The sequence below is a fragment of the Amphibalanus amphitrite genome, unplaced genomic scaffold (assembly GCF_019059575.1).
Source record: "Amphibalanus amphitrite isolate SeventyFive unplaced genomic scaffold, NRLGWU_Aamphi_draft 001022F_arrow, whole genome shotgun sequence".
Classification (NCBI taxonomy): Eukaryota; Metazoa; Arthropoda; class Thecostraca; order Balanomorpha; family Balanidae; genus Amphibalanus; species Amphibalanus amphitrite.
In genome coordinates, this window is record NW_024882516.1 from 71,115 (window position 1) to 98,190 (window position 27,076).

Here is a 27,076-nt window from a genome sequence, read left to right on the forward strand (position 1 = left end):
TGCGGTGGAAGGCGAAACTTTGAAGTCGGGGGAAGCCCAGGTCGACCGGGTGCTATACGGGCCGGGTCTCAGTTCTGCCAATCTCTTCCTGACCAGACCTGCATTCGTCATCGGGAAAATCAGGGAGAATTTTCCGGAACTAGCGAGAATCATCGGGGATCACGAACGGTATCGCGATAACGAGACATGCTGAAGATAGGCGCTCAACAATAATTTTCCGACGGAGAATATCCGAGTGACAATATTTTTCCGGATGCCGAATGCACCTCAGGATTTCATGGTGCCATGTAATGTCATACGGTCGTGCTTCAACAAACTCAATCAACATTGTCCAGCTGTAACTTTATGCAGACCAGATTGTTTTCAAAATGCCTAGACCGTTTGCAAATGGCCTGGTGTCTGGAAAGTTGTCATACGGCCTAGACGGTTTGCAAACGGCCTGAAACTTCAGGCGGTTTGCATACAGCCTGGAATGTCAGCCCGTATTCAAACGGCCTGACTTTTCGGTCCGTTTGCATACTGACTGGGCTGTCCAGGCCGTTTGCAAACGGCCTGAATCGGGCTAGGCCGTTTGCAAACGGACTGAGTTTTCATACGGCCTGTAACATATATACTACATTAAACATACCTCGAATCGTGCGACTCCCTGGCTCTTCCACTAGCTATAATTAAACTCAAGGGAACCCACCGGCCACCATTGACCTATAATAAGTACTTAGGTACTACTTATTATAGGTCAATGGAACCCATATCCTGTCCAATGTCCATACCTAGGTAACTACTGACAAGTGCACTGAAAGAGCTACCGAAGGACTTTGTGCGCTGTTTCCATGCCAAGACGAAGCGACTGCAGTACAGCCTATATTCGGGAGACTGCCAACTATAAAGTTGCTAGAAATTATTATCTTCTGTTCACTGGTAAAACAGACCAGCATCAGAATACTCTTGTGTACGAGACCAAGCACAGGCAATGCCGTTTTTCATTAGTTTTCATCAGACGATATTTTGAAGTCATTCACATCAAGACAATCCTTAAACATGCCCTTGTATTTTTTCAGACAGTCTACATACAGACGACACGCGGTAACTCTAAGGTGGACCATCCAGCTGGAACTGAACGGTTCACACTGAGCAAGGACCGAGCCTCCAGAGTACTCTGTAACGATAGTAAGCTCCTTCGGCCCGTCCGTACGCTGCGTACACTTCAGTTTTATTGAAATTGATGTTAAAAATTACGGATTACGTAGACTTGGTGAGTTTTGAGGGATCCAAAAATTTGGACGTCCACATTAAAGAACTGAATCGCATTTCGATCAGAAATGAAAAACTTCCCAAAACTAGCTCAAAAAGTATTTCAAAAATTATGTGCTGAAGAATACGCTCAGAAATACCCACATCTATCTCATAATTACATTTCAATCTTATCAAACGACTATCACAAACATCACCGTCGTTCCCCAAAACGGAGCGACGGTTCTAGCACACAGCCCTCCAAGCGCTGACGCCAGCCTACAGCGCCACCTACGCTACAGTGACACCCCCTGGGCCAGGTCGAGTCCGCCGTGTTTGCCGTGCACCCTGTACTCGTACGGGGCCAGCTGGGGGTGCACGCTGCAGATGTCCAGGTAGGCGCGGCATAGCCGACCCACCTCTTCGACAGTCAGCTGGAAGGGCCGGCAGGCCGGATCCAGTTCGGCCAGACGCAGCGTGTCGGCGGCCAGCTGGCGGCGCACCGGCTCCGGGTACAGGGTCTGGGTGCCGCGCAGCTGAGGGAGGTACAACGGGCACAGGTCAGTGACCCTGTACACAGCTCCGGGTACAGGGTCTGGGTGCCGCGCAGCTGAGGGAGGAGCGGAGGGCACACGTCAGTGACCTGCTCACAGCTCCGGGTACAGGGTCTGGGTGCCGCGCAGCTGAGGGAGGAGCGGAGGGCACAGGTCAGTGACCCAGTCCACAGCTCCGGATACAGGGTCTGGGTGCCGCGCAGCTGAGGGAGGAGCGGAGGGCACAGGTCAGTGACCCAGTCCACAGCTCCGGATACAGGGTCTGGGTGCCGCGCAGCTGAGGGAGGAGCGGAGGGCACAGGTCAGTGACCCTGTACACAGCTCCGGGTACAGGGTCTGGGTGCCGCGCAGCTGAGGGAGGAGCGGAGGGCACAGGTCAGTGACCCTGTACACAGCTCCGGGTACAGGGTCTGGGTGCCGCGCAGCTGAGGGAGGAGCGGAGGGCACAGGTCAGTGACCCAGTCCACAGCTCCGGATACAGGGTCTGGGCGCCGCGCAGCTGAGGGAGGAGCGGAGGGCACAGGTCAGTGACCCAGTCCACAGCTCCGGATACAGGGTCTGGGTGCCGCGCAGCTGAGGGAGGAGCGGAGGGCACAGGTCAGTGACCCAGTCCACAGCTCCGGATACAGGGTCTGGGTGCCGCGCAGCTGAGGGAGGAGCGGAGGGCACAGGTCAGTGACCCTGTACACAGCTCCGGGTACAGGGTCTGGGTGCCGCGCAGCTGAGGGAGGAGCGGAGGGCACAGGTCAGTGACCCTGTACACAGCTCCGGGTACAGGGTCTGGGTGCCGCGCAGCTGAGGGAGGAGCGGAGGGCACAGGTCAGTGACCCTGTACACAGCTCCGGGTACAGGGTCTGTGTGCCGCGCAGCTGAGGGAGGTACGACGGGCACCGGTCAGTGACCCTGTACACAGCTCCGGGTACAGGGTCTGGGTGCCGCGCAGCTGAGGGAGGCGCGACGGGCACAGGTCAGTGACACGTGGACGGGTGCAGCATGGAGCAAGACGAGACGGACTGCAGGTGAAGCAGGTGGTTTGCAGGTGATAGGTACACACGGGAAACAGCAAAACGCCCACATAAACTAAAACCCTGAACACATTCACCATCAACCAAATTCATAAGCATTATATTAAAAAATTGGCATTATGCTCCAACTTTGCACAGCTATTGGCTCAATTGTCCCTGATCAATAAATTCACATCGAAATCCCAGCCACCTACCCCCCCCCCCCCATCCAACTCACAATCGACTTCTGTCTCATGTTGAAGAGTCCTCTCGCCACCTTCTCCAGCGTCTCGAACGGCACGTCCACGCGCGGCTCTCGGAGTGGCGTCAGCACCACCACGCCAACGTCCACGTCCGGGCGAGGGGTGAAGACGTGTCCGCCGAGGGTGAACCGGTGCTGCACCTGACAGAACGCCTGGGCTACCACGGAGAGCCGGCAGCGCTGCTCACCGCCCGCCTCCGCGGCCAGACGCTCGGCCACCTCCTGTAGGGGGGGAGGGGGGAGGGGTAATGTGAGGGTGGGGTGCCATGGCTAGACATGGTGAGTGGGAGTAGGTAACTATACATTATAAGTGCATGATAAAATACGGCTGTGAGCAAGCAAACAAACAAGCAAAACAAACAAACAACGATCTGGGAAACATGCAAAGAGCAACCATAATTATTATATTATTGGGATATATATAAAATTAAAATTAGCCAGGAAATATTGGTTCGAGACTCGAGAGACCTCGACGCAATTATTGTTATCTTTTATCTCGCAACACCCTCCAGAAATTGCCCTCCCTTCCCCTTTATACCTTCATTTTCAACTCCTATCGTATATCCAAACACCACTACCCACGCACCCATCATCAAACCGACAGGACTCCTCCCCTCCCCAGCCCTCCGCACCTTTTGGAAGGTGAGTGCCATGCGGACCCGGCCGTGTTTCCAGGCGCCCTGCCGTTTGGACACGTCCCGCAGCCAGCGCACCACCAGCGGCGTGCTGATGCTGAACGGCAGGTTACCCAGGATGTAGGCAGACGTGCACGGCTCCTCCCACGGCGTGGGACTCACCGGGAACGCCGCTGGGGGAAGAACGCGACGGTCAATTACATGGGATAAGATGAGGCGACTTAGCAATTATTGGACATGAATGATAGGAATTGTAGAAAGTCGTTTATATGTACTCCTCAGCTGAGTTGAGAAATCGTTTACACATCGAACAGTAACTGCTTGGAGCAGATTCATCAAGAATGACGGTAAAATAACACAGCGCCTGAACTAGTGCCTGATGAGTTACAATAAGACGGCTCAAATGGCCTTAAAACCAGCGGCGCGCTCCGCTGCAGTGTCCAGCTCTGTGACTTCACTCACCTTCCATATCATAGAGGAGCACATCTCCTGCCACGATGCGTACTGGACACGGCTGGGCGGCCTCCCTGAGCATCAGCAGCGCCGGTAGGAAACGGGTGTCCTTCTCCACGAGTGTGACGCCGGCGGGCCGCTGCGTCAGGATGGCCCTGGTCACACTGCCCGGTCCGGGCCCGACCTCACACACGTGCGCGTCCCGCAGCGGGCCGGCAGCGCGTGCCAGCCGGGCACACACGCCAGCGTCCAGCAGGAAGTTCTGAGACAGCTGCTGCACTGCACGCAGACGGTACAGACGCAGCAGGTCGCGGATCGAGGGCAGCGGCGGCAGACGCGGCGTGGCCATGACGACGGCCGAGACGCCGACTGGCGATTGGTCGGCGGCGGTGGATGATCAACTAATCAGCGGCGGTGGTGGGGTCAGGGTTGATACACTCGCGGTCAGGTCAGTGACAACACAGGGAGTAAGTCCTTTTTATTTAATGTTCACCGCCGGTCCTCACACTGTGACGTCAAAACCATTCACCAGCTTCTCTCAACAGTTCAACAATCGCGCACACGTGACTTCAGAAGCTCATCTCGGTTCACGTATGACTCATCAAAACGTAACCGACGTGTCATCCACTGCACCAGCTAACAAAATGTCCAACAGACTCGACCTCTCGCACTTCACAGTTTACTTCTGCTTCGTTTTCCGGGCGCTGACGCAGCTCTTCAGTTCTGCTTGGTCTGCTGCTGGCGCACCTCCTCGTCCAACGCGTCCAGGAAGGTCTCCTGGCGCACGGCGTACATCGAGTAGGCGTAGATGCTCAGCAAGCCGGCAGTGATGATACCCGCAGTCACCTTCGAGTTACGCCGCATACGCGCCAGCCTGACGAGGAGAAAATGACGGCGGTGAGAACAACCGAATACAGGTCAAACGATCGCAATTCATCAATGAACAAAGACAAGATTAAAGGGACAAGATGAATTAGAGGGATGAAGTATGAAAGCTTACATCGAATAAGCAACACAACATAACCGATTCCTTTCTCTACTTTATCCACTCCCTTTTCTTAGAACAGCCCACTCGCCTGGTCAGTCGAGCTTGGTTCATAGCATCCACCTCCTGCATTAGCTGACGGGTGCGTTTGTCAATGTTTTGGCCCTGCTTAGCGAAGTCCACCCGGGGCATCCGGTCGCTGTCACCCATCGCTGGAAATCATGAAGTACAATGAGGAAAGAAACTGGCTATTTCACAGTCGTCAGTTCAAGTGACCTGTAAAGTATGATGTTTTTCCCAAAAAGTATGCTGCTTTCTATTAATAAAACTGATGCCTCATGAACTGCACACTACTTGAATGCAATCAATGAATGCAGGCTTACAGGCCTTCACGGATATGGAGACATAGATATCTCCATGTCTATATCTGTCCCGCAACTTAGGTGGTAGGTGGAGCATTTAGCTCCCAGTAGCGACAGCTCTGGTCTGAGTGCTTTATCGTTTCATACACAAAATTCCTGACACGGATGACTTGTGGTTGAGAGGAGCCACAAAAGACAGTTGTAGGCCATTGAGCAATACGATGGCAATTGGCACAAGAATTGATCCTCATTGCAACTCAGACTGGTAAACATCCATGCACTACGCCGGGCGTCCATGACACCCTCATGCGCCGAAATTCAGTGCCAGTGATTTTGTGCTGGAAATTTCTATATGATTTGAGCCGAAAGTTTGATGCTTATTTGCGCCAAAATTAAGCCATCTAAAAGCACATGGGCAGTGTGCACACCCACAAACCATGGCTTTACAAAGCATTTGACAGTGTTCCGGGGTCATGTTTTACGATACAACGCAACAGCGCACTACCGAATACCGATATCGTGGTATTTGGTTTCCATGGAAATATCAACAAACTTAGACGCCCTCCCATGTTAGAACATCTGAATTTGTTGATGTTTCCACGGCAACGTAATACCACGGTGCGCGTAGCGCACTGTTAGTAACGTCGTGCCATGAAACAGGGCCCGGGCCAAAAGTTCCGAAGCCAAAAAATCAGAGGAGCTACGTGTTCGGGCCTCGGGGTGTCTCGCAAGCTGCGGGTACCCACCATCAGGTTGCCATGGTAGCGGTGCCATGGTAGCGGGGTGGATCGATAAAAGTACCGATATCGGTAAAGCTGGCGTCACCGTAGGCGCTAACCCCGCTAACCGACAAATGTGTAGATGAAGTCTGAGTAAAAACATAATCTAGCCTGACCTGACCTTACCTACTAACCTATGGCCTACGATTTACCAACCTATATACCTACTTAAAGCCTACTAGTACCAACCTACATCCTCCAACTTACCCACTAGTCAGATAACGTTATGCCGAATATGTCCGTTGTAGTGGTGGGATTGCGCCAATAACTTCAGTGCAGTCAGGAGTTACTTCATATGCGCCGCTGAATTTTTCGGCACAAGGCAGCCGCATAATTCTTTGATGAATGGCGGTCACTGATTTTTTTGACATGCTGGTCAATCTAGCAGCAAGTTCACCCTGCAGGCGGCTTGGAAGAGGGTTTGGGATGAGACCCCCCCCCCCCCCCGGTCATCGCACACCACCAATAGTGACACCCGCTTTACTGATACTAAAGTACCTTGCTACCATGCCAAAATAAGGCCATGGGACCGCTCGGCACACCACATGGAGGATGGAATGTTTTGGCCCTTACCCCTTCACCTATGCTACCGGACTGAGCATGTCACTCTGGAGACTGGACATGCTTCAACCTTTTTGGTAGGTACAATCCCACCACTACACCAGTCAGACATATTTGGCATCAGGGCTGCCGGCTGCAGAGTCAATGGATTTTAGGAGGGTGACTCTGACTCAGACTCTGGATGGTTCTATCAAAATCCATATCATGGTATTGAAGTTCATAATGGACTTGGAGATGTTTTGCTTTGCAAATACCTATTCATTAAAAATAATATGCAGAATTAAAAAGCAGGCTCTATGGGATTCACCGTAAACCCAAAACAGCAAAATGGTCTTTTATCAACAAAATCTAATTTTAAATGCAGTACCATCAATCAAACAGGTACAGTGCATGAAATTGAGCCATGCAGTGTTAACTCTGACTCCGAAGTCGGAGTCGGTAGGTACCTAACATTTTGGCAACTTCAACTCCGGGCAGAACTGTCGACTCTGATCGACTCCAACCCCAACTCCGCAGCCCTGTTTGGCATAACATGCATCTTTCCATTCTGGATGGCATCAAGATTGAGATAATAACAACACACAACCCTTCAGCTGACACAAACTTGGATAGGACATTTATGTGTTTATATTCTCTGAATAGGTAATATAGACCCAACACTAATGCAAAATAAATTCACCTTTTAACAAAAGTGTACAACAGCTCCAAAACCTTAACAAAGCACTAAATCCATAAAATCCAAAAAGACACACCGAGTGCACCAAGCACATTTATGTCAGGCACAGATTCTCATTATTCAAATATGACGCAACAAAGACATTTTGGTCTATGAATTTCTTTACTTGACTGTTTTGGTCCTATTTCGTCAGATATTTTGTTTGCTTGTTTTCCTTGTTTTTTTTTCATTTTGCACTTAACTTTTTCCAATTTTTCATCTTAACTGCCAATTTAAGCAACTTCTAAATATTGTATTTATTCATTGAAATAATAGCTTGGCTGCAAAGATCAAAGTAATGATCTGTTTGAATGATAAAATGCAACCACGTTTTGCCTTCATCTTATTTATGCTTTTTTCATGAGCACCGTAATGCTGCTCTTTTACGAGCTAATTGAACTTCAACAGTTGCGCAAATTTTCATTTTTCAAGATAAAAAAGGCAAATGAATGTTGGAAAATGAAATTGACTGATGACGTCATCAAATTAACGACTGGGGAAAAGTTTGAGTGAAATGCACACAAATGTTCAATGCAAGGCAAATAGCGTTAGTGAAGGCAATAGTTTCTTATGAACTACGAACCAACAGCAGCGTTGAGCTGATCAGGCACCTGTAAGCAGCTGAACACAACGAATTTATGAACATGATATTAAGCCCTATTTGAGAGCCCTTGCCTTAGTCACGTTTACATAGCATTTTTTGACGAGTCTTGGACGAGGCTCTAGCTCTCATTTATTTCGCGATAATTTCAACCAAGGCCCTATGATATACATTTCAACGCAGTGACCTTGGCAGTGCAGTGACCCTTGCATATTTAGATTGAGATGGGATAATTTTTTTTTAATTGTAAAGCACCATTGGCAAGGCTGTATATAGGTAGGCTATTGGCAAGACCATTGGCATCTTTTGCAACATAACGGGTGGAGCTATAAGCTTGCAACAATCCCTATACGTAAAAGGGGCGTTTGTTAGAAGCAAAAAATGAGAGTGGATCCCGTCAAGGCTGTATTGGTATAGCTTACCTTACCTTACCTTACGGTATACGGGTTGTGGGAGGCCAATTTGGCCTGTGGGGCCCGGTCTCAGCGAGCTCCCAGTGCTTATCGACAGTCAGCCTCAGGTTGGGTATAGAATAAAGATGTCTATATACTGTGGATAGTGTTTGTATATATCTATTTATAGCTAAATAGGTATATCTATGGGTGCGTAGTCACTGTGTACTAAATAGTCATTTTTTTCATTTTTCATAAATGGAGATCAGGACTGTATGGTATGTTGTAAATTGTCCCAAAAACCCTTTTTTAGCCTGTTTGACTTTACAAACTGTGGTGGATGCTGGTCACTGATTTTCTTTTTAATGACTGATTCAATGATACTCTGGCAGGTGACCGTCCCGGAGAGGTGGCCGCGGGGCGTATTTCCTAATCACAGCAGTGTGCGTTCCTGAATGGACCAAAAAATTAACAATGTATGTTTAAAAAACTATAGGTAGCTTACAAATCTAATAATTTAAGACCTGCAATAATTTAAAATAAGATTTTTAAAAAGTTCCACAACTCTACTGTTTGCAGGTCCCCGGACTTTATGATGACACTCTTCAGCACGCACGTAAGGCCTTTGATCGAGTACTGTTCTTGCGTGTGGCACACCGGATACGTGGGTGACTTAAGGCTCCTCGAGTCAGTCCAGCGGCGTTGGACGAAGCGCGTCCATGGTCTCGGCAACCTAGATTACAACTCTCGACTTAAGGCCCTGAACCAATTTTCGGCCAAGGGCAGGCTCCTCCGAGCTGACATGATGCAATGCTGGAAACTCTTCCATGATAAATGTTCAATCAAACCTTCGGATATATTCGTGCTCTCGCCATCCTCTGGAACCCGAGGCCACCGCTTTAAGTTGCCACACGTCCGTCCCCAAACAGATTTACGTGCCAGATCATTTAGTGTCCGCTGTATCACTCCATGGAACTCTCTACCGGACGAAGTAGTGTCTGAACCAGATTTAACCAGGTTCAAATCCATGTTATCTGCGACACTGGGTGATACCCTGTTTGTATACTAGTCTCTAGTGCGTATCTAAATGAATTGTGTCCCATGACCGTTAACTGTGTTCCGATTATAATGTTGCTGTTTGTATCTTGTCACTCTTGTAAACTCATTCATTTGGCACTTGTGGGCTCACTTTCCCGTTTGGATGTGTTCTCATCCATCGGGCGAGCTCTTTCTATGCGGGTTCCTTCCCTTCTCCCCATCCCTGCATTCATTTTGGATACTCTCAGACCAAGGGAACCCCAAACAGGTGAGTTGAACAGGTGAGTCGTGTTAAGGTCTCAAAATATGTGTGCTCTTTTAGGTACCTTCCCTGAATTTCCACCCTCTGGCATTGTTTTGTTAGTTGTAACAGCTGGGCCCTGTTTCAGCACATTTTGCTAGATGATACTACCAAGTAAGTATCAGTACTCAGTTTTCAATTTCCTTGGAGATGTAAGCAGAAGTACCAAGTTTTGCTTGTGATTCCTTAGAAACCAAGAACCGATGCTTGGTGTCATAGGCAGTGCCATGAGCTTAAATAGGGCACTGTTCTAGCACAGGAATCAGCAAACTTCAGACTTGCCCCTGCTGGCTGAATCCAGCTGCTGTGCTCCAGCTCAAGCTTGTGTCTCAAGACTGACTGCTGTTTGGCCCACAGCTGCTGGTTATGACAAACATTTCAATCTAAAACCTGCTTACTGGCCTAGTGACCATCCAAGAATGTAAAATTATTAGTGTTCCTCAATATCACACAAGGTTACCCATTTCAGCTGCCAAATTGAAGTGTTTTTCCCACCTTAGTTCGAGTAAGCTGCCAATGCTAATCATCCTACTAAGTTCCCTGGCCAATTGACCAATCCTTGCAGTTTTCATCATTTTCTTGGTATGGCCAAGCAAAGTACAGACCTCTGATGTAGCACTGTGTTCCACTGCAGGAATAAAAAGGAAAAAATCATTTTGTGATTTATGTTGATTCAGGTTCTTGAGAAAGTCATGTCATCAGCATGATCTTTCTGCCAGCCCATTCTTCTTCATGCAAAACACCAGAGGCTTGATCATTCATCTATCCATGTATTTCAATGTTGTTGGGTCATAGGTCATAGGTCAATTTAATGAACTGCAGGAAGAATGTTTGCTAGAACCTTAAGTTGTCAAGCTTGCAATATGACCTTTGAAGTCAACACGTCCTAAAGCCCCAGTAGACAAAGTTGTCAAGCTTGTCTGGCCAATGTTTGTAAGCTGGCAGTAATATTTAAAGGTAAGGCATGGCTGCTGATAAATGAAAAGTTGGTTGCTATGGCTAATGTGTTGAGGTCATAAACATGTAGCTAATGAAAGCATGCAAGCTTAAGCCAGGGAATGCATACTTTCTAGGACTTAATATTTTAAGGTCGCTGATTGCTCCAAAGCCATTCCTGAACCTGAGTTATTCCTTAAGTAATCCTGTTCAGCCAGTATGTGGGCACTGATAAATCCTGGACATTGTTGTCTCTCACAGCCCTGTACCTAAATCTAAATCTGATATTGGGTGCATCAACCATCCTTAAAAATTAGTAACTGTTTTAACCCAAGAATGCTTATTGTTATCATCAAAATTTGTTTTGCATTCCACATGCAAGTTAAATGTTTGTACTGAACTGACTTTCTTCCTCATTGCAGAGGGGACCTGCAGGCTTCTGTGAAGAGTATCCGGAATTACAGACCTTGGGTTACAAAATTATGAAAGAGAGATGCAGTCGTCAAGATCTGACCAATTAAGTGTGAACTGGTATTTCCCTAACATTACGAGGGCAGATGCTGAAACTCTGCTTAAGAAAGGTTTGCTGACTACTGTTCTGTTATGTCATGTTTCATGTCACCAACTATCATGAACACATACGAGTATACTGGAGTGCATGCTGGAAGACTGATTTGTCAGTGTCAGCTCCAAGCTTTTTAATGTTTTCCTCACTTCAGTATCGATCTTTGGGGCAGTCTTCACATTTTATAGTAGCCGCGATTATTCCGTCGTTTGCACCCGAAATCGATCTTTGGGCCAGGTGAACCATGGTGAAAAGGTCAACTCTTACACACATGCAACGGGCTGCGCTAGGCGCGGGTTATGACATCGAAACGCTCGGTCAGTTTAAACACTCGAGCTAGATTTCAATATGTTTGAAGGCTGCGTAGTCCCAATCTCTGCTGCAGTGATATGTCCATGTGTGTATTTGTATGTATATCCTTATCACTTGACATTCCTTTGGACCGATGTTGCAGGCTCCCCGGAGGACGGCTTTTTCCTGGTGCGGGACAGCACCTCGGCACACGGAGACTTTGGCCTCTCAGTGTACGTGGGCGGTGACGTCATTCATTATCAAATACGCCACCATGGCAGCGACGCCTTCTACTCGCTTGGTGAGTATGAATTACGTGCGTGAGTCATTGATGGGGTTAGTATTACCATGAGGCACGCTATTCGTTCACATTAAAAGGTGAAAAGATCGGCGTCTCGGTGTTCTGACGTCACCCATCTACCAGCAGCCCTCTCGTGTTCTGACGTCACGCCCCCCCCCCTCAGACAAGGGTACGGTCATACACGGGCTGGACGAGCTGGTGAACCACTACCGGACTGCAAACGATGGCCTGGCGGTGCCTCTGGCCGGCCATCTGCTGGGCAGACCGCCGCCGCCCAGTTGTCTGCTGCGTGGCGCCTCGTCCAACCTGCTGCACAGAGCCACCGAGGAGGGTGGGTGTCCGGAGGGAGGGGAGGTGGTGTTCGCGACCGGGGGGGGGGGGGCGGGGTCAGCATTGGAGAAGGGATGGTGGGTGTCCGCCCGCCGTCATAGGAGTTGGTGCCATCGCAGAGGATGGTATTCGGCTGGTACTTTGGTAGCTGGCTGGCGTAGTTTGCCACTGTCGCATTGGGTTAGGGTGATATGGGAAGGTTGGAACGTAATATGTACGACTACAAGGGTCATGAGGTAAACGGTTTTGTGAAGTGATTGTTTTGTGCCTACTTTACCGGTATAGATAGCTTATCAGTTCAACCATGTATGATTGCGTGCGTGTCTTTCTTGCTACCTTTTTGTTCTCGCTAGTTACCTGTCTCTTTTTCTCACGTTGTACGTTCCTCAATCTCTTTTTATCTTTCTGGCTCTGTGTCTCTTATTTCTCTCCCTTCTCCTCTCTCTCTCTCTCTCTCTCTCTCTCTCTCTCTCTCTCTCTCTCTCTCTCTCTCTCTCTCTCTCTCTCTCTCTCTCTCTCTCTCTCTCTCTCTCTCTCTCTCTCCCAGTCTCTCTCCTTCCCACCCACGTCTTCACAGCCCTCCCATCTCCCCCACCCCACAGGTAGCCTGAAGGTGGTCTCTGAGCTGCTGAAGGCCGGCTACCAGGGCACCCAGTTTAAGGACGCCCAGGGCCAGACGGCGCTGCACCTGGCCGCCCGGCTGAGGCGGGAGGAGATTCTGCCGCTGCTGCTCGAGTACCACTGCTCGCCAGATGTGCGCGACTCGCACGGACTGCTGCCGCTGCACGTGAGTGGAGCGGAGGAGAGGATAATCCGTTCACAGTGGAGAAAAAGGGGAGCCAGATCATGCTTTACGGCTGCTGGAGAAGAGAGGATGTCCCGTGCCATACCAGTGACTTAATGCTCCATTCTATTTCGCAAACTGTCACTTTTATGACCCTGCCTAGGTGCGTGTTTTTATAGGAACAAAGTTGGCTGCTATGGATCATGTTCACATTCCCTGTACGATTTACCACTCCTCCCTGTCTGACCTCCCCGCTCTTCCCTCGCGCAGTACGCGGCGCGGGAGAATTACGCGCAGGGCGTGCGTCAGCTGGTGGAGGCGGGCTCGTCTCTGCAGGCGCGCTCCTCCGAGCTGAACTGGGTACCGCTGCACGAGGCTGCCAACAGCGGCGCCATCGACGCCCTGAAGACACTGCTGGCGCTGGACGCTCCGTGCCGGCCGCGCGACTGCTCCAACCGGACACCCGAGGACTTGGCGCGCGCCGCCGGCCACACCGACTGTGTGGAGGTGCTCGGTGAGAGAGAGAGAGAGAGAGAGAGAGAGAGAGAGAGAGAGAGAGAGAGAGAGAGAGGAGAGAGAGAGAGAGAGAGGGGGGGAGGGAGAGAGCAAAGAGAGGGAGGGAGGGCCACCGGCCACACCGACTGTGTGGAGGTGCTCGGTGAGTGAGAGCGGAGAGAGGGAGGGAGCAAAGAGAGCTGGAAAAGGAGGAGAATTTGATGAGGCTTAACAGCTGCTATGGTGGTGTGCGTATGATCATCCTGTACCGCATGTTTATTTCGGTTTTTGTGTTACTGTTTTGTGTCGGCAACGTTATATCGAAATGCATGCTTACTAGCGATTCTCCTTTTTCACCATTGATGTGTAATTTGCTAAATGCTCCCAAAGCCATTGCTCGAAACAAGTCGATGTTTGCTTCTGTTTACGCCGTTGATTGCTTATTTGATATTTCTTCGCTTAATCATCGATAAAGTCTATGCATGGCATCTGGGTAGCCACGCAACTCTTATCCCGTATTTCGTTGCATAAATTTTTGTCTTTAAATTGGAACCGTGCCATTTTTATTTGGCAGGTTCCCCGTCAACTGCATTCGGTCCGCTTTAAGTCATGTTCAGATGTTCCTCAGTTCTCCCGCTGGTATTGCGCCGTTACCGTTCTGTTGGCTCACAGTCTGTTCTCGTGTGTTGCGTGTTTGGCTGCTGTTTAAGTTCGCTACAAGCCGCCGATGCCGCGTCGGATGCGCTCAGAGTGGCTGCACGGAGCCATGTCCCGCAGCGAGGCCGAGCAGAAGCTCCGCGCTGGGTGAGTTATAGTGGGAGTGGAGTGGAATCCGGGGGTGGGGTTGGGTGGAACTCAGAGTTTGTTTTATATGTTTTATAAATGATCGGTCGACTGTGGACATATGTATGTATAATGGGAACCCGATGCTTTTAATATCATCACGGGTTTAAAGTGACCATCCCACCTTAACATGAGTTTTGAGTTGAGATAGCCAAATTGGTGGCCATGGCCTGCAAATACCGGTTTGGGCACTCACAACATCGAAAAATGCTTTAATTCGGTGATATGGAATTTCAAACTTGCAGTTTTCGGATTCTAAAGGGCTAATGCATTGGAATGCCCCCTTAGAATTTGTGACGTCAGCGGAGATCTAACGATTTTAAATGTTTTACTAAAACGCTTGGTAGCACGCGGCGGTATATGCTGTTTTGCGCGCATTAAGTGCGGCACTTTCAAATTAAGTCGCTAGGAACAGCGGAGATCCCAAAAAGGAAACAAAAGTAAAAGCCTAATATCTTGAAAACCAGTGCAAATTTTTCGGTGAAATTTCGTAGATATTCATTTTTGATCTTTCCGAACCAAGGGACATCACTTTTATGCCAATTCAGTAACTTTTTTGAAGGTGGGAGGGTCCCTTATACTGTCATAAAGTCACATGAACTTATTCAATGCTCTTCGCACCACTGAAAGTTGACCATCACCTTTCCTTCGCAGTGGCTTCAACACTGGCGACTACCTGCTAAGGACCAGTACGCGCAAAAACTCGACCGTGCTCAGTATGGTATCAGACGATAAGGTGTTCCATTTCGAGATCCGGGAGTGCCGCTTAGAGGGAGAGGTAAGCAGAAGGGACGGAACGGGGACGGATATCGCAGCAGTGTGAAAGACTGGCTTGTTGGCTGGGGCTGGAGAGGCTCGCATGGGTCCTCGTTTATAAATTGATATAAACGGCTGTCGAGTGTGCTGAAGCGATCATGTGCATCTTCCCCTCTATTCGGTCATCGGGTTTTTCATCCATTCCCCGCTTCTCTTTGTCAGCAAGCAGGTATTTCGGACGTGTGAGTCATTTGTCAGATCATCTTAGGCAGACTGGGACCCTAAGATCACCTCAGGTAGTATGGCGACTTGCCAGCACCGTCGCACTTCATCAAGCAGCTATGAGTTATGACTTTCGTAATATCAGTAGATTTTTTCGATTTTTTCCTCTAACCTCTTTCCTCTCCCAATCGTTCCCACAGCTGCGTTTCGTCTTCATCGACGACGGCCCGTACCTGGACTCGTTGGAGCACCTGGTCGAGCACTACAGTACGGTGGCGGACGGTCTGCAGTGTCGTCTGCTGCACCCGCTGCCGCCGAGCGCCGAGGACGCCCACCGCGCTATCACCGACAACCGGAGGGTGGGTGAGGGAGGGGAGGGGACACCCACCGCGCTATCACCGACAACCGGAGGGTGGGTGAGGGGGGGATACCCACCGCGCTATCACCGACAATAGGAGGGTGGGTGACTGGGGGGGGGGGGATACCCACCGCGCTATCACCGGCAGCAGGAGGGGGGGGGGGTGACTGGGAGGCGAGGGGGAGGGGGGATACCCACCGCGCTATCACCGACAATAGGAGGGTGGGTGAGGGGAGGGGACGGACGGATGGGGGCGATAAGGGACGGACGGTGTGTGTCGGAGGAGCGGAGAAGGAAGGATTTGGGGTGTAGGAGGATGTGATATGGAGAGAGACAGGCAAGGATGTGGGAAATGTAGGAAGATATGATAAGGGAGCCAGGATGGGGACTAGAGGCTGCCAGCGGGGGTTGGGGCTAGAGGGAGGACCAAAGAGGCAAGAGGCGCTGCAAAGAAGCCGATGGTGCGTAATGGTGGAATAGGTATCCACTTTGTTGAATTGCTGTGTCAGCTGAAAGTTCAGTAATGCAGCATTTTGCCATGCAGCTGCAGCCACCTCCATGTTTTGTGCAATTCGTATAGCGACCTGCGAATTATTTTTTTATGGCCTTGTGCGCTCCTGCTGTGACGCTGTGTGTATCCCCACAGGAGGTGCTGGGCCCTCCGCCGCTGCCGCTGCCCCGCCTGCTACTCTCGCCGGGAACCATAGCCGCTGATGACCTCGAGTTTGGCGCCTCTATCGGCAACGGAGAGTTCGGCAAGGTGTACCAGGGCCGCTGGAGGGACCCGCGCGGCAGGCAGGTGAGCGCTCACAGTGTGGGGGACGGTTGGGGGACCTCCGTGAGGGACGGAAGGGACATGCGCGGCAGACTGGTAAGCGCTGACTGGGAGGGAAACGGGAGTGGCACATCTGAGGGACGGGAGGGACATGGCAGGACAGGGGAGGGTAGTCTGGCTGTGGCGGTGACACCTCTGTGCCGACTTTGTGCGCGATTACGACTTGTCAGTGAGATTTTCATGAATTTTATTGGACTGTCTTATTCTATTCCAAAATTTGATCTTGATACTCTGTTCAGTATGTAGGTAATTTTAAAGGAATTTTGAAGCAAATCATTTCCTTGAATCATGTCGAATTCAGAAGCCAGCGAAATACCAGCTATTATTATAGTATCGGTATCATTGTGCTGGCGTCAATATCATTGACATCGAGGTTTTCAACCCTATGCTGTTTCACTCGCTAGTCGCTACAGAGCTATCAGGGTTTGCAGTGAACTAGCAAGGCCACTCGATATGTGACCCGCTTCACTAGCAACAGGTGTAATCTTAACCCGCGCACCGACGGGGGTCTGCGCCAACTTCGCACCGACGGGGGGGGGGGGGGCGGATGACCGCCCCCCCCCCCTGAGATCTCGAGAACGAAGCAAGATAGCGACAAGCAGTAAACGGCATCGGATACGCACGGCCAAGATCTACAATTTTTACTAAGGTCATTTTCAGGTCAGGTCAAAGATGACGTCACAGGGGTCGAAAAAGTCAAAATGGCGGCGCTAGATATGGAGAGAGTTTTTCTCGAATAACTTTCGAATTAGTCAAGATAGGAACAAACTAAGGGCATCATCGTGATCCTCTCGTCAATCCGCATCGAATGATATATATGTTGACCTCGAAAGGTCAAGGTCAAAGGTTGACCTCAGGTCACGTGACCTCGAGGTCATCATGTATATCATTCGATGCGTCTTGACGAGCTGAACACAATGAGACCATCCACGCGTCTGTATCTTGTTCCTGTACGGAGTTATTGGCCAAAAACCTTTGGTGACCTTTGATGACGTCACATGACCTCACAGCTGCCCAACAGCAAAACAGACCTCAAGGTAGTGAAGGTTGATCGTATATGAAGTCATGTATGGTATATGGGGCCATTCCGACCCGTTTTAGTGGTAAAAACAGGGAGTTGATTTTTCCCCCATTGACTTATAATGGGGAGGTCGCGAAATTGACCTGACCTTAGGTCACCGATATCAAAATTCCGAGATATACAAATTGTAGCTACTAATGACCTTATAATATCCTGCGACTTTCAAAGGCTTCCGACATCTACTGTAGCTCTGGCACGGTGACAAAGTTGCAAAAAAGTGACTTGAGGTTGGGTCATTCAAAGTGACCTGGTGACCTGACCTTAAAAGGTAGGAGGTTCAAACTTGCACACCATGTGTAAAATTGATGAGGTTATAGTCATACCAAATTTCGCGGCGCTACGCGCTGCGGTTTTCCCGCTATTCGCGAAAAACCTCAGGGGGGCGGATATCCGCCCCCCCCCCGTCGGTGCGCGGTTAAAACCTTGAATGCCTCCATTGATGATGTAGGTAATTGAAATGTAATCGGTAGCATCCTCAGTTGTTTATTCATGAACCCGGTAACCCGTCCAGTGTAGCACATTCTCACTACAACGACAAAGCCCAGCTTTCACCACTAAATTAATCCAAGAATGGTATTGTAGAAAGTGTGCTATTATCAGTGATTGCCTCAAGTCATTGAACCGCACCATGTTACGATGAATAGCCTCGTATAGCTACCACGGTCCCCCACACCCCTCCCAGGTATCGGTAGAGGCTCCACAAAGTCCACATCCACCAATGGTCCAACCACGTCGGCCTCTCAGTTACTCCAATATGGAACCGTGGCCTCTCACTTCCTCCAATATCTAACCACTGCCTCTCACCTCCTCCAATATATAACCACTGCCTCTCACTTCCTCCAATATATAACCACGGCCTCTCGATTCCTCTAATATCTAACCACGGAATCTCAATTCCTCCAATATCTAACCACTGCCTCTCACTTCCTCCAATATCTAACCACGGCCTCTCGATTCCTCAAATATCTGACCACGGTCTCTCCGTTACTCCAATATCTAACCACGGCACGGCCTCTCAGTTACTCCAATATGGAACCGCGGCCTCTCACTTCATCCAATATCTAACCACTGCCTCTCACTTCCTCTAATATCTAACCACGGAATCTCAATTCCTCCAATATCTAACCACGGCCTCTCGATTCGTTCTCAGGTGGATGTGGCCATCAAGACATCCCATGGGATGGACCGTACCGAACTGCTGAGGGAGGCGTCCTGTCTGAAGGACCTCCGTCATCGGTGTATCGTCCGATTCCTGGGCATGCTAGAGCATGAGCCGCTGATGCTGGTACGTGGCTAGCGTGCTTTTGGTTCCATGCATTATGTTTGAATTTTGAGCCGATAGCGCACAGAGAATCTCTGTAAAGATTTTGAGCTAAAACCTGGTCGTTGTTAATGTAAAAATGCGTACGTTTTATGAAGACGAATCGAAACTGGAGACTGGAGTTGATGATCAAGTATTGAATGATCATGATAGTGGTGATCCGAGGAAAGTTCGGCATATGACTGCGTGTACTGACGGCCGGGCGGCAGGTCCAGGAGCTGGTGGCTCTGGGCTCTCTGCTGGACTACCTCAAGCAGCAGCCGCACGACGTCTCGATGGACGACGACTTCAAGCTGTGGGCCGGCCAGGTGGCAGAAGGTGGGTACTGACGGGTGCTCGGTGGTCCGCTCGGCACGGCTTCGGCAGCGGTCCGATCCCACGTCCGGCAGGAAGTGCGAGCTACCGTAGCGTACTGGATCCCGATCGTTTTTCATGTTTGTCATTTATTCATGTATTTGTTCTGAGATAGGTATGTGTATTATGTTTATTTATTTTGCTCACTAACCGTGTCTCATAAATGCTGCTGACTCGTAAAATATGAGGTGCATCACGTCAAAATAAAGCTGTTGGTCACCTATCAGATATAATAGATGCGATGGATAATGTTTCGTTTTCTGTGTCATATTCTCATGTTTGCACGGATAGCTGGTGTTCCAAACAGCTGAACACATCGATTGGTTCGCCCTCAGCCCTGTACCCTATTCCAAGGTTTCCAACTTGTTTCGATGTGCTCCGTCAGGAATGGAGTATCTGGAGAAGCAGAGGATGGTGCACCGGGACCTGGCGGCGCGCAACATTCTGGTGGCGTCTCACTCGCAGGTGAAGATCAGTGACTTCGGCTTCAGTCGGCCCCTGGGCGACCGCGACTACTACGTGGCCTCCGAGGGCGGCAGGTGGCCCGTCAAATGGTTAGTGAGATAATATAATGTTGTCGAATGGTGGTAAAAGATGGGTTGTTAGATAAAAACAGATGAAATGTACTTGACAAGACGTCGTACGAATGAACCACAAATATGAAACTCTAACATTAAAAGTTTTGTTAATAGGTACTGTGATTGAGAGTGCAGTGAACATAGACAGTTTGCAATTTCTGTAGAATGTGGTACTCGTATCCTCCAATTCGGTATGTGAACGACTGCACCATGTAACACTATGAGCACCAAGCTGCCAGTCGCGTGTCACGTTGACTACATCTACCGTGCGGTGATCCCCGCCGTCAGGTACGCGCCCGAGGCGATGAACTTTGGTCGCTTTACGGCCGCCAGCGACGTCTGGAGTTTCGGAGTGCTGCTCTGGGAGATGTTCTCCTACGGAGAACAGCCGTACGGAGACATGCCAGGAGTGGATGTAAGATATTCACCAGCTCTGTGCGAGCCACTCGACTGTTCTGGGCTATTTAAGATTCATGGGTGGATCTGACTAAATTTAGCCGTAATTGATCTGTGAAATATGTAGGTATGTACTATTTACCTAGTAGGGGGTTGCCTATACCGTCCGTCAATCACTCGATGACCCGGTTGATGTTCGTTGGGTATGAGGCGGAGTGAATATTGTTTTTCTTATGAGAATCTTAGTCGGTTGCCGGGGTGACCAGTGACAGCGTTGCATTTTTATCTTTCTCAGTCGATTCCATCCAATAGCTTCTGGCACACGAGCGAACGTCGATGAAACTCACCCCCCCCCCCCTCGCTAACGTCTAACTTGTCCCGGGTTCCTTACGGCAGGCCTTTGTGAACGTGGTTGAGAAGGGCCACCGACTGCAGAAGCCCGAGTACTGCCCGGGCGGCATATACGAGGTAATGCTGAAGTGCTGGGCGTACGAACCTCACGAGCGGCCCAGCTTCAGCATCCTGCACCAGTTCTTCAGCGCCGATAACGAGTACCGAAACCTCTCCGAGCTGGGCGTACCGCAGGTGAGATGAAGTTGAGGGGTCCCTTTCCTTTTTTCCCATGTGTTATTTCATGGGGGGGGGGGTATGAGGCTGCGCATGTGTATCAGAAGTTTCCTTTACACCATGCGCTACAGACAACACGCAATGATACTTAGCGTCTCCTTGTTATGCGACCATGCATTGGTTGGTTTACCACGTCACATTTATGCTTGCGTAAGTAGCAACTGAGTGCAGATGTGTAGGGTTTATAACTATTCACCTGGGTGTGGGGACGGACCGCCTACTCTCGCCGTGTCCGGCTGTCGCTCATCTCCCACCCGCCCCGCTCCTCCAGTGTGTCTCGCTGACGGCCGAAGCCAACCAGCTGCCCTCCCACCGCGACACGGTGGTGAACGGACTCCCCGTCGACGTGGCCGTGGCTGCCGAGACGGTGGCGGCGGCCGCAGCCGAGGAGCTGCTAGGCGGTAGCGGTCCGCATTCATCTAGGCCAGCGTGACATCACTGTGTGCTCACTTTACTGTCCCCCTGGCGCAGCTCTTCCTCTTCTGGAACTATGCCGGCTAATCGCCGAGCTCCCTCCACCTGTGATGCTTCTGGGTGATTTTAACTCTCACCACTCTGCATGGGGATGTGATTCTGTGTGTACACGCGGTCGACTTTTAGCGTCCTTGATAGACGAGGAGGGCCTTTGTGTTTTAAACACTGGTGCTGCTACCCATTTCACCATGCCGTCGGGACATTCATCAGTTCTAGATCTCAGCCTTGTCAGTCCACACCTTGTGCCGCTTTTTACGTGGCGAGTGGACGCGGACTCTTTTGGTAGTGACCATTTCCCCATATGGCTTGAACTGCGTGAGCGGCCCTCGGTTGGCTGCCGGCCACCGAGATGGAACCTGCGGAGGGCAGACTGGGAGAAATTTCAAACGTGCTTGGAGGATGCTCTCTCATCTGACCCTACAGATGATCTGTCAGTAACCGATTTCACCTCCTTACTCATTGAAGCAGCCAAGGCATCCATTCCTCGTACATCGGGGGCGCCTTCTCGCCGGCCGGTCCCATGGTGGTCCGATGCGTGTCGAGACGCCATCAGAGCGCGGAAACGAGCGCTGCGCGCTTTCAGGCATAACTGCACCACCGCAAACATGATCGCGTTTAGAAAAGCCAGAGCGTTCGCTAGGTGGACGGTCAAGAAAGCTAAACACGAATCCTGGGTGGAATACATCAGCCAGCTTAACAGATTCACGCCAATCTCCGAGGTTTGGTCCCGTATAAAACGTATATCAGGTCGTTTCTCCTCATCCCCTCTTCCTGTTCTGAGTGTGTTTGGCAGAAATGTGTCGAACCCAGCTGATGTAGCGTACGAAATAGGCCGTGCGTTACATGACCGCTGTGTCGGTGACTGTTCTGACCCCGACTTCGCCCGCCATCGTGCTCGGTGCGAATCGACTGGCGTCAATTTTAACACATCACAACATTTTAGCTACAATGATCCCTTTACTATGGAAGAGTTAAAGTCCGCTATAGGTGGCCTGAAGTGTGTCGCAGAAGGCCCTGATCTTGTACACAATGAGATGCTTCGGCGTCTCCCGTCACCGGGACTTGAAGCATTGCTCCATCTTTTCAATGCGCTCTGGGAAAGAGGGCTGTATCCCGAAACATGGCGGACGGCCATCATTATCCCGGTGCTGAAGGCTGGTAAAAGCGGGCTTGATCCGCTTCACTACCGCCCTATTGCGTTGACATCTGCCCTGGGCAAGCTGCTTGAGCGAGTTGTAAACGCGCGTCTCGTCTGGTTTCTGGAGGAATTAGGTGTTTTATCTAACTCGCAGTGCGGTTTCAGAAAGTATCGGAGCACAGTAGACCACATTTTAGCCCTTGATACCGAGGTTCGTTGCGCATTTAGGCGGAAGCGACACATTGGTGCATTGTTTTTCGACATTGAGGCTGCGTATGATACCACTTGGCGTTTCGGTATTTTACAAAAGCTTTTCAAGTACGGTATACGCGGTACAATGGGCCATTTCCTCGCCAGCTTTTTATCTAACCGGTCTTTCAGAGTCCGTGTCGGTGGCAACCTCTCAGAGCAGTTCCCCCAGGTCAACGGTGTCCCCCAAGGAGGAGTCCTAAGTGTTGTGCTGTTCGGGGTAATGATTAACGATATTGCCGATCACCTGCCCCCTTCCATTGGCCGTGCCCTTTTTGTGGATGACTTCTCTATCTGGGCCAGTGGTGCAACCACACGTATAGTAGAGAGACAGCTCCAGTTGGCAATTAAAAGATTAGAAAACTGGAGTGCTGTTAACGGACTACGATTCTCGACAGCCAAAACTGTAGGTGTCCACTTTTGCCGTTTTCGCCGTAATTGCCCTGACTTCTCTGTCAGGCTAAGGGGTGCAGTGATCCCTGTGAAGTCGGAGGTGAAGTTTCTTGGGATGGTAATAGACAGCCGTCTTACCTACCGCACTCACCTGAAAGAGCTCCGCGACCGATGTTTTCGAGCTATGAATGTTTTGAAATGTGTTGCGCGTACCTGCTATGGGGCGGATCGTAAGACACTGCTCTTGCTTTATCGTGCTCTTGTCCGTTCTAGACTTGACTACGGCTGTTTTATATACGATAACGCCACAGAGACCTCGAAACGTATTCTGGACTCTGTGCACCATACTGCTCTCCGTATTGCCACTGGTGCGTTCCGGACCACCCCAGTAGCCAGCCTCCTTGTAGAGGCCCACGAGCCACCTCTTGCCTTGCGTCGCCAGCTACTGGGCATGAGATATACCATAAAACTCCGCCAGTTGCCTTCCCACCCTGCCTATGATGCAGTTTTCTCACGTGCCAACCTGGCGCTTTTCAGAACCGGAGAAGGTGCACGTACTGTCCGCTACCCCCCTTTCTGCTCTCGTATGCAATCGCTGCTCTCGGAAGCTCAAATTAAACTTCGGGGGATCATGCGTAAGGAGTGGCCATCTGTCCCACCGTGGAGACAAGTCCCGCCAAAGGTGGACCTTTCCCTCACCGATGTGAGAAAAGGCGACATCCCTCCAGCTGTTTTAAAGGCTCGTGCGCTGGAACATATTTCAAGGTACTCTGACTACATAGCCTGTTATACTGACGGCTCAAAGACTGATGACGGTGCCGGGTGTGCTTTCGTCTGCGGCGACGCTGTGCGGTGTTTTACCTTACCTAAACATGCATCCGTTTTTTCCTGCGAATTGGTCGCTATCCTCAAACTCCTGTGTTTTATCGAGATTAATCCCGCTCGGTCATATGTTATTCTTTCTGACTCATTGAGTGGTCTCCAGTCCTTGTCACAATTCTATCCTTCTGACCCCCTCTCACAGGAGATTCTTCTTCGTGTGACAGCCCTCGACCGAGAGGGTACGTCGGTGTCTTTTTGCTGGATCCCTAGCCACGTCGGTATTCACGGCAACGAACGGGCGGACCGAGCTGCGAACCATGCTGCGCAGTATCCGTGCTCCCGCCGATTCCCTCTACCCGCCAGGGACTTTGTACCGGCGGTGGGCTCTTTCCTCCTCGGAAAGTGGCAGGAGGCCTGGAGCCAATCCCACGGTAACAAACTTTTACGTATCAAGCCAGGTTTAGCTTCCTGGTTGTCGGCCTCACGCAGATCGCGACGCGAGGAGGTGGTCCTCTGCCGGCTTCGTACCGGGCACACTTATGGCACCCATGGGTTCCTTATCGGCGTTGGCTCCAGGCCTATTTGTACCAGATGTGGTGACCGACTTTCGGTCCGACACGTCTTGGTCGAGTGCCCGAGACTGGACGCTGAGCGATTGCGGTTTTTTGGATTGCGTGGCCCCCAGCTCTCTTTGAGAACACTTCTCCGCGACGACTCCCCTTTTCTCGATTCCTTTCGCCTCTTTTCGTTCATCACGGCCTCCGGGCTTCAGGTGATTTTTAACCCCCGACTTTGAGGAAGAATGGCTAGATATGGGCGCCATATAGCCTCGTTGCTGGTGCGCCCTAAAACACCAAATCATCATCATCATCGAGGAGCTGCTGGCCGTCACCCCGCCGGTGTCGCCGGCCCCCTCCCCGCCGCCGCTGCCGGTCACCGCTCCGCCCTCGGCCGCCGCGGCTCCAGCGCCGGTCACAGAGAGATGTGTGACCCCACCGAGACCCAGCGCGCTGCCTCAGACCGCGGCAAGTGCTGCCGCCGCGCCGTGGGAAGTCGCCGCTGCGCCTAACACTTCGTCGTCGATTACCTCACCGAAACCTTCCATCCCGCCCCATCTGCCGCGTAAACCACTGATGTCAGTGTTTCTGCCAAAGACCTCAACTTCTCCGGATCCCCAGACCCCCGCGACGAAACCTAACCCCATCACCCCGTCGTCAGTGTTGGTCGACGTAACGCCAAACCCCTCTGAATCGTCGCCTCCGGAGAGCCGACCATTGACGGTCCCGCCGTTTGAATCACCGGCTACTGAGCCAACAGACGTGTACGATGTTCTCTCGGCGGCGAGCTCGGCGCCTCCTAAGGCTCGTGGCGAGCGTCCGCCGGTGCCTCCGAAGCCAGCGATGATGGTACGTCGCCGGCCGACGCTGCACGATGACCTGCTGTACGACTCCCCGCGCTCGCACAACCTACAGAGGCTGCGCTCGGACTCTGCGCCGCCGGCGGTCCTGGCCGCCGCCCTGTCCGCTGTCTCCGTCCCAACTCCGGAGGAACCCGGGCCGCTGGGCTCCATGGAGAACATCACCACCCCTAGTCGCCCGGAGGAGTCGGCCCCGCCGCCATCGGAGAGAGAGCAGGAGAGCGCTCCTCCGCCGCTCTCCCCGTACTCTCTGCTCGGTAGCTGCGGCGGCTCGGATACGTACGATGTGCCGACGAGCCCCATGCTGAGTCCAGCGATCAGCGTTCTGTCTCAGGAGGAGAGCGAGTTGTACGACGTACCGACCAGCCCGCGACGGTCGGCCGCCGCTGACAGTCGCTCCTGAGAGCACAGGCGGACTGTGGAGACAAACCGCGGCTTCCAGAGATCAGGGTGGGCTTTCAAAGACGGCTGAGGTTTTTAGACGATCTGTAGACCCTACAGACGCTTTATGTGTTTTCAGACACGTAGCGGCGCAGTTTTCCAGAGACTGAACAGTACATCAAATCATGACTTCAGGGCACATCCTTGGCACTGAGCGTCAAATTATGACCTGTTGTATTACACTGGTGTCTCCGGATTTTTGCACTTGCTCATCGTTTCTGCGGAGCCGGCAGGACATAGTGACAGGCTCGCAGAGACGGCGCAATGACCAAGCGTGCGCCTGTATGGCGAAACCATGATGCCGTCATCCTTGCCCTCAACCTGCTTCGGCTACTGGACTTCGCTGAGGCAGAAGTGTGTGGTCGGACTGGTATTATATACTCAGCACAGTTACCTGGATGACGAGCGCAGCCGCGTCAGGAGACGCAACATAAGAGACGGTGCTCTCTTCTATGTATTCGCGTGCTTCCTGCAATCATGTATGTTTGATTCTGCATCGCTTGATTGAATGTTTTATCGTGAGTCTCGCAGTGAGTGCCATTTTGTACGGGATACGCTTGCGGCTTACGAAGAAGTATTTTACATATTGTTATACAACACTGTATGCATGTTCACCACTAGGGTGGATGCGATTTGATTTTAAGCGATGTCGAGACAAATGCTTTTCAGAATTGTATACGCTATATATTTTTGCAGGACGCAGAGTAGACTTGCTAAATGACCACATTTCTATTTTTATGTAGCCCTAGGTCAACTGCATGCGAGGGCATTGTGATATTCCGCCAAACCATTTAGTGTGTAAATACGCTCGGCTGGTCAGCTCTCTACTGAATGTGACACCACTCAGGACTGTGAGGAACAGACACAGGTGCACTGTGCACCTGTCCTAGAAATTTCGGATAGCCTCATCGAGCGCGATGGATAGAGATTAGTGCTGACGAGGCGTCGCGCTAACGGGGCTTGTTACGGTTGAAATCGTCGGTTTCCAAAGGCTTGGCGCATAGATTGTCTATTGCACGACGCGTTGCGCTACCGCCGTCCGTATTCCATATTCGAGAGGCGTGTACCACTTCTATGATGGCGCCGTGCGTTAGTTACAAAATACAGGCTTTCATTGGATGTGACGCTGGTGTTATGGTGGAATTCTGACGATAATGTTCGAGCACAGGCTCGTTGCAAGCACCGTCATCTAGGTTA

At 51.0% G+C, this 27,076-nt stretch overlaps 2 protein-coding genes across 9 annotated transcripts; one reads left to right on the top strand and one right to left on the bottom strand.

Moving 5' to 3' along the window:
- Nucleotides 1–1,032: 1,032 nt before the first annotated feature.
- Nucleotides 1,033–7,694, bottom strand: LOC122369273 (dimethyladenosine transferase 1, mitochondrial-like). 6 transcript variants are annotated; one of them, XM_043343885.1, is made up of 6 exons: nucleotides 7,505–7,694; nucleotides 5,215–5,335; nucleotides 4,148–5,012; nucleotides 3,683–3,858; nucleotides 3,027–3,272; nucleotides 1,033–1,766 (listed from the first exon to the last, which is right to left on the bottom strand). In XM_043343885.1, exons 3-6 carry the CDS (start codon nucleotides 4,485–4,487, stop codon nucleotides 1,527–1,529), a joined length of 1,002 nt encoding a protein of 333 aa, XP_043199820.1. In that variant the 5' UTR covers nucleotides 4,488–5,012; nucleotides 5,215–5,335; nucleotides 7,505–7,694; the 3' UTR covers nucleotides 1,033–1,526. The 6 variants fall into 6 exon arrangements, with proteins under 6 accessions (XP_043199820.1, XP_043199822.1, XP_043199824.1 ...); XM_043343887.1 differs by having other exon boundaries at nucleotides 7,578–7,619; XM_043343889.1 differs by lacking the exon at nucleotides 7,505–7,694 and adding an exon at nucleotides 7,430–7,449.
- A 542-nt stretch (nucleotides 7,695–8,236) lies between these two features.
- On the top strand, nucleotides 8,237–27,003 carry LOC122369265 (tyrosine-protein kinase Shark-like). 3 transcript variants are annotated; one of them, XM_043343870.1, is made up of 17 exons: nucleotides 8,237–8,264; nucleotides 11,229–11,389; nucleotides 11,828–11,965; nucleotides 12,129–12,296; nucleotides 12,898–13,082; nucleotides 13,350–13,593; nucleotides 14,285–14,378; nucleotides 15,072–15,195; nucleotides 15,596–15,754; nucleotides 16,400–16,552; nucleotides 18,820–18,954; nucleotides 19,200–19,308; nucleotides 19,730–19,898; nucleotides 20,211–20,337; nucleotides 20,715–20,903; nucleotides 21,217–21,333; nucleotides 24,897–27,003. In XM_043343870.1, exons 2-17 carry the CDS (start codon nucleotides 11,302–11,304, stop codon nucleotides 25,839–25,841), a joined length of 3,144 nt encoding a protein of 1,047 aa, XP_043199805.1. In that variant the 5' UTR covers nucleotides 8,237–8,264; nucleotides 11,229–11,301; the 3' UTR covers nucleotides 25,842–27,003. The 3 variants fall into 3 exon arrangements, with proteins under 3 accessions (XP_043199805.1, XP_043199807.1, XP_043199806.1); XM_043343872.1 differs by having other exon boundaries at nucleotides 8,253–8,298; nucleotides 11,231–11,389; XM_043343871.1 differs by lacking the exon at nucleotides 8,237–8,264 and adding an exon at nucleotides 9,092–9,149 and having other exon boundaries at nucleotides 11,231–11,389.
- Nucleotides 27,004–27,076: the final 73 nt, after the last annotated feature.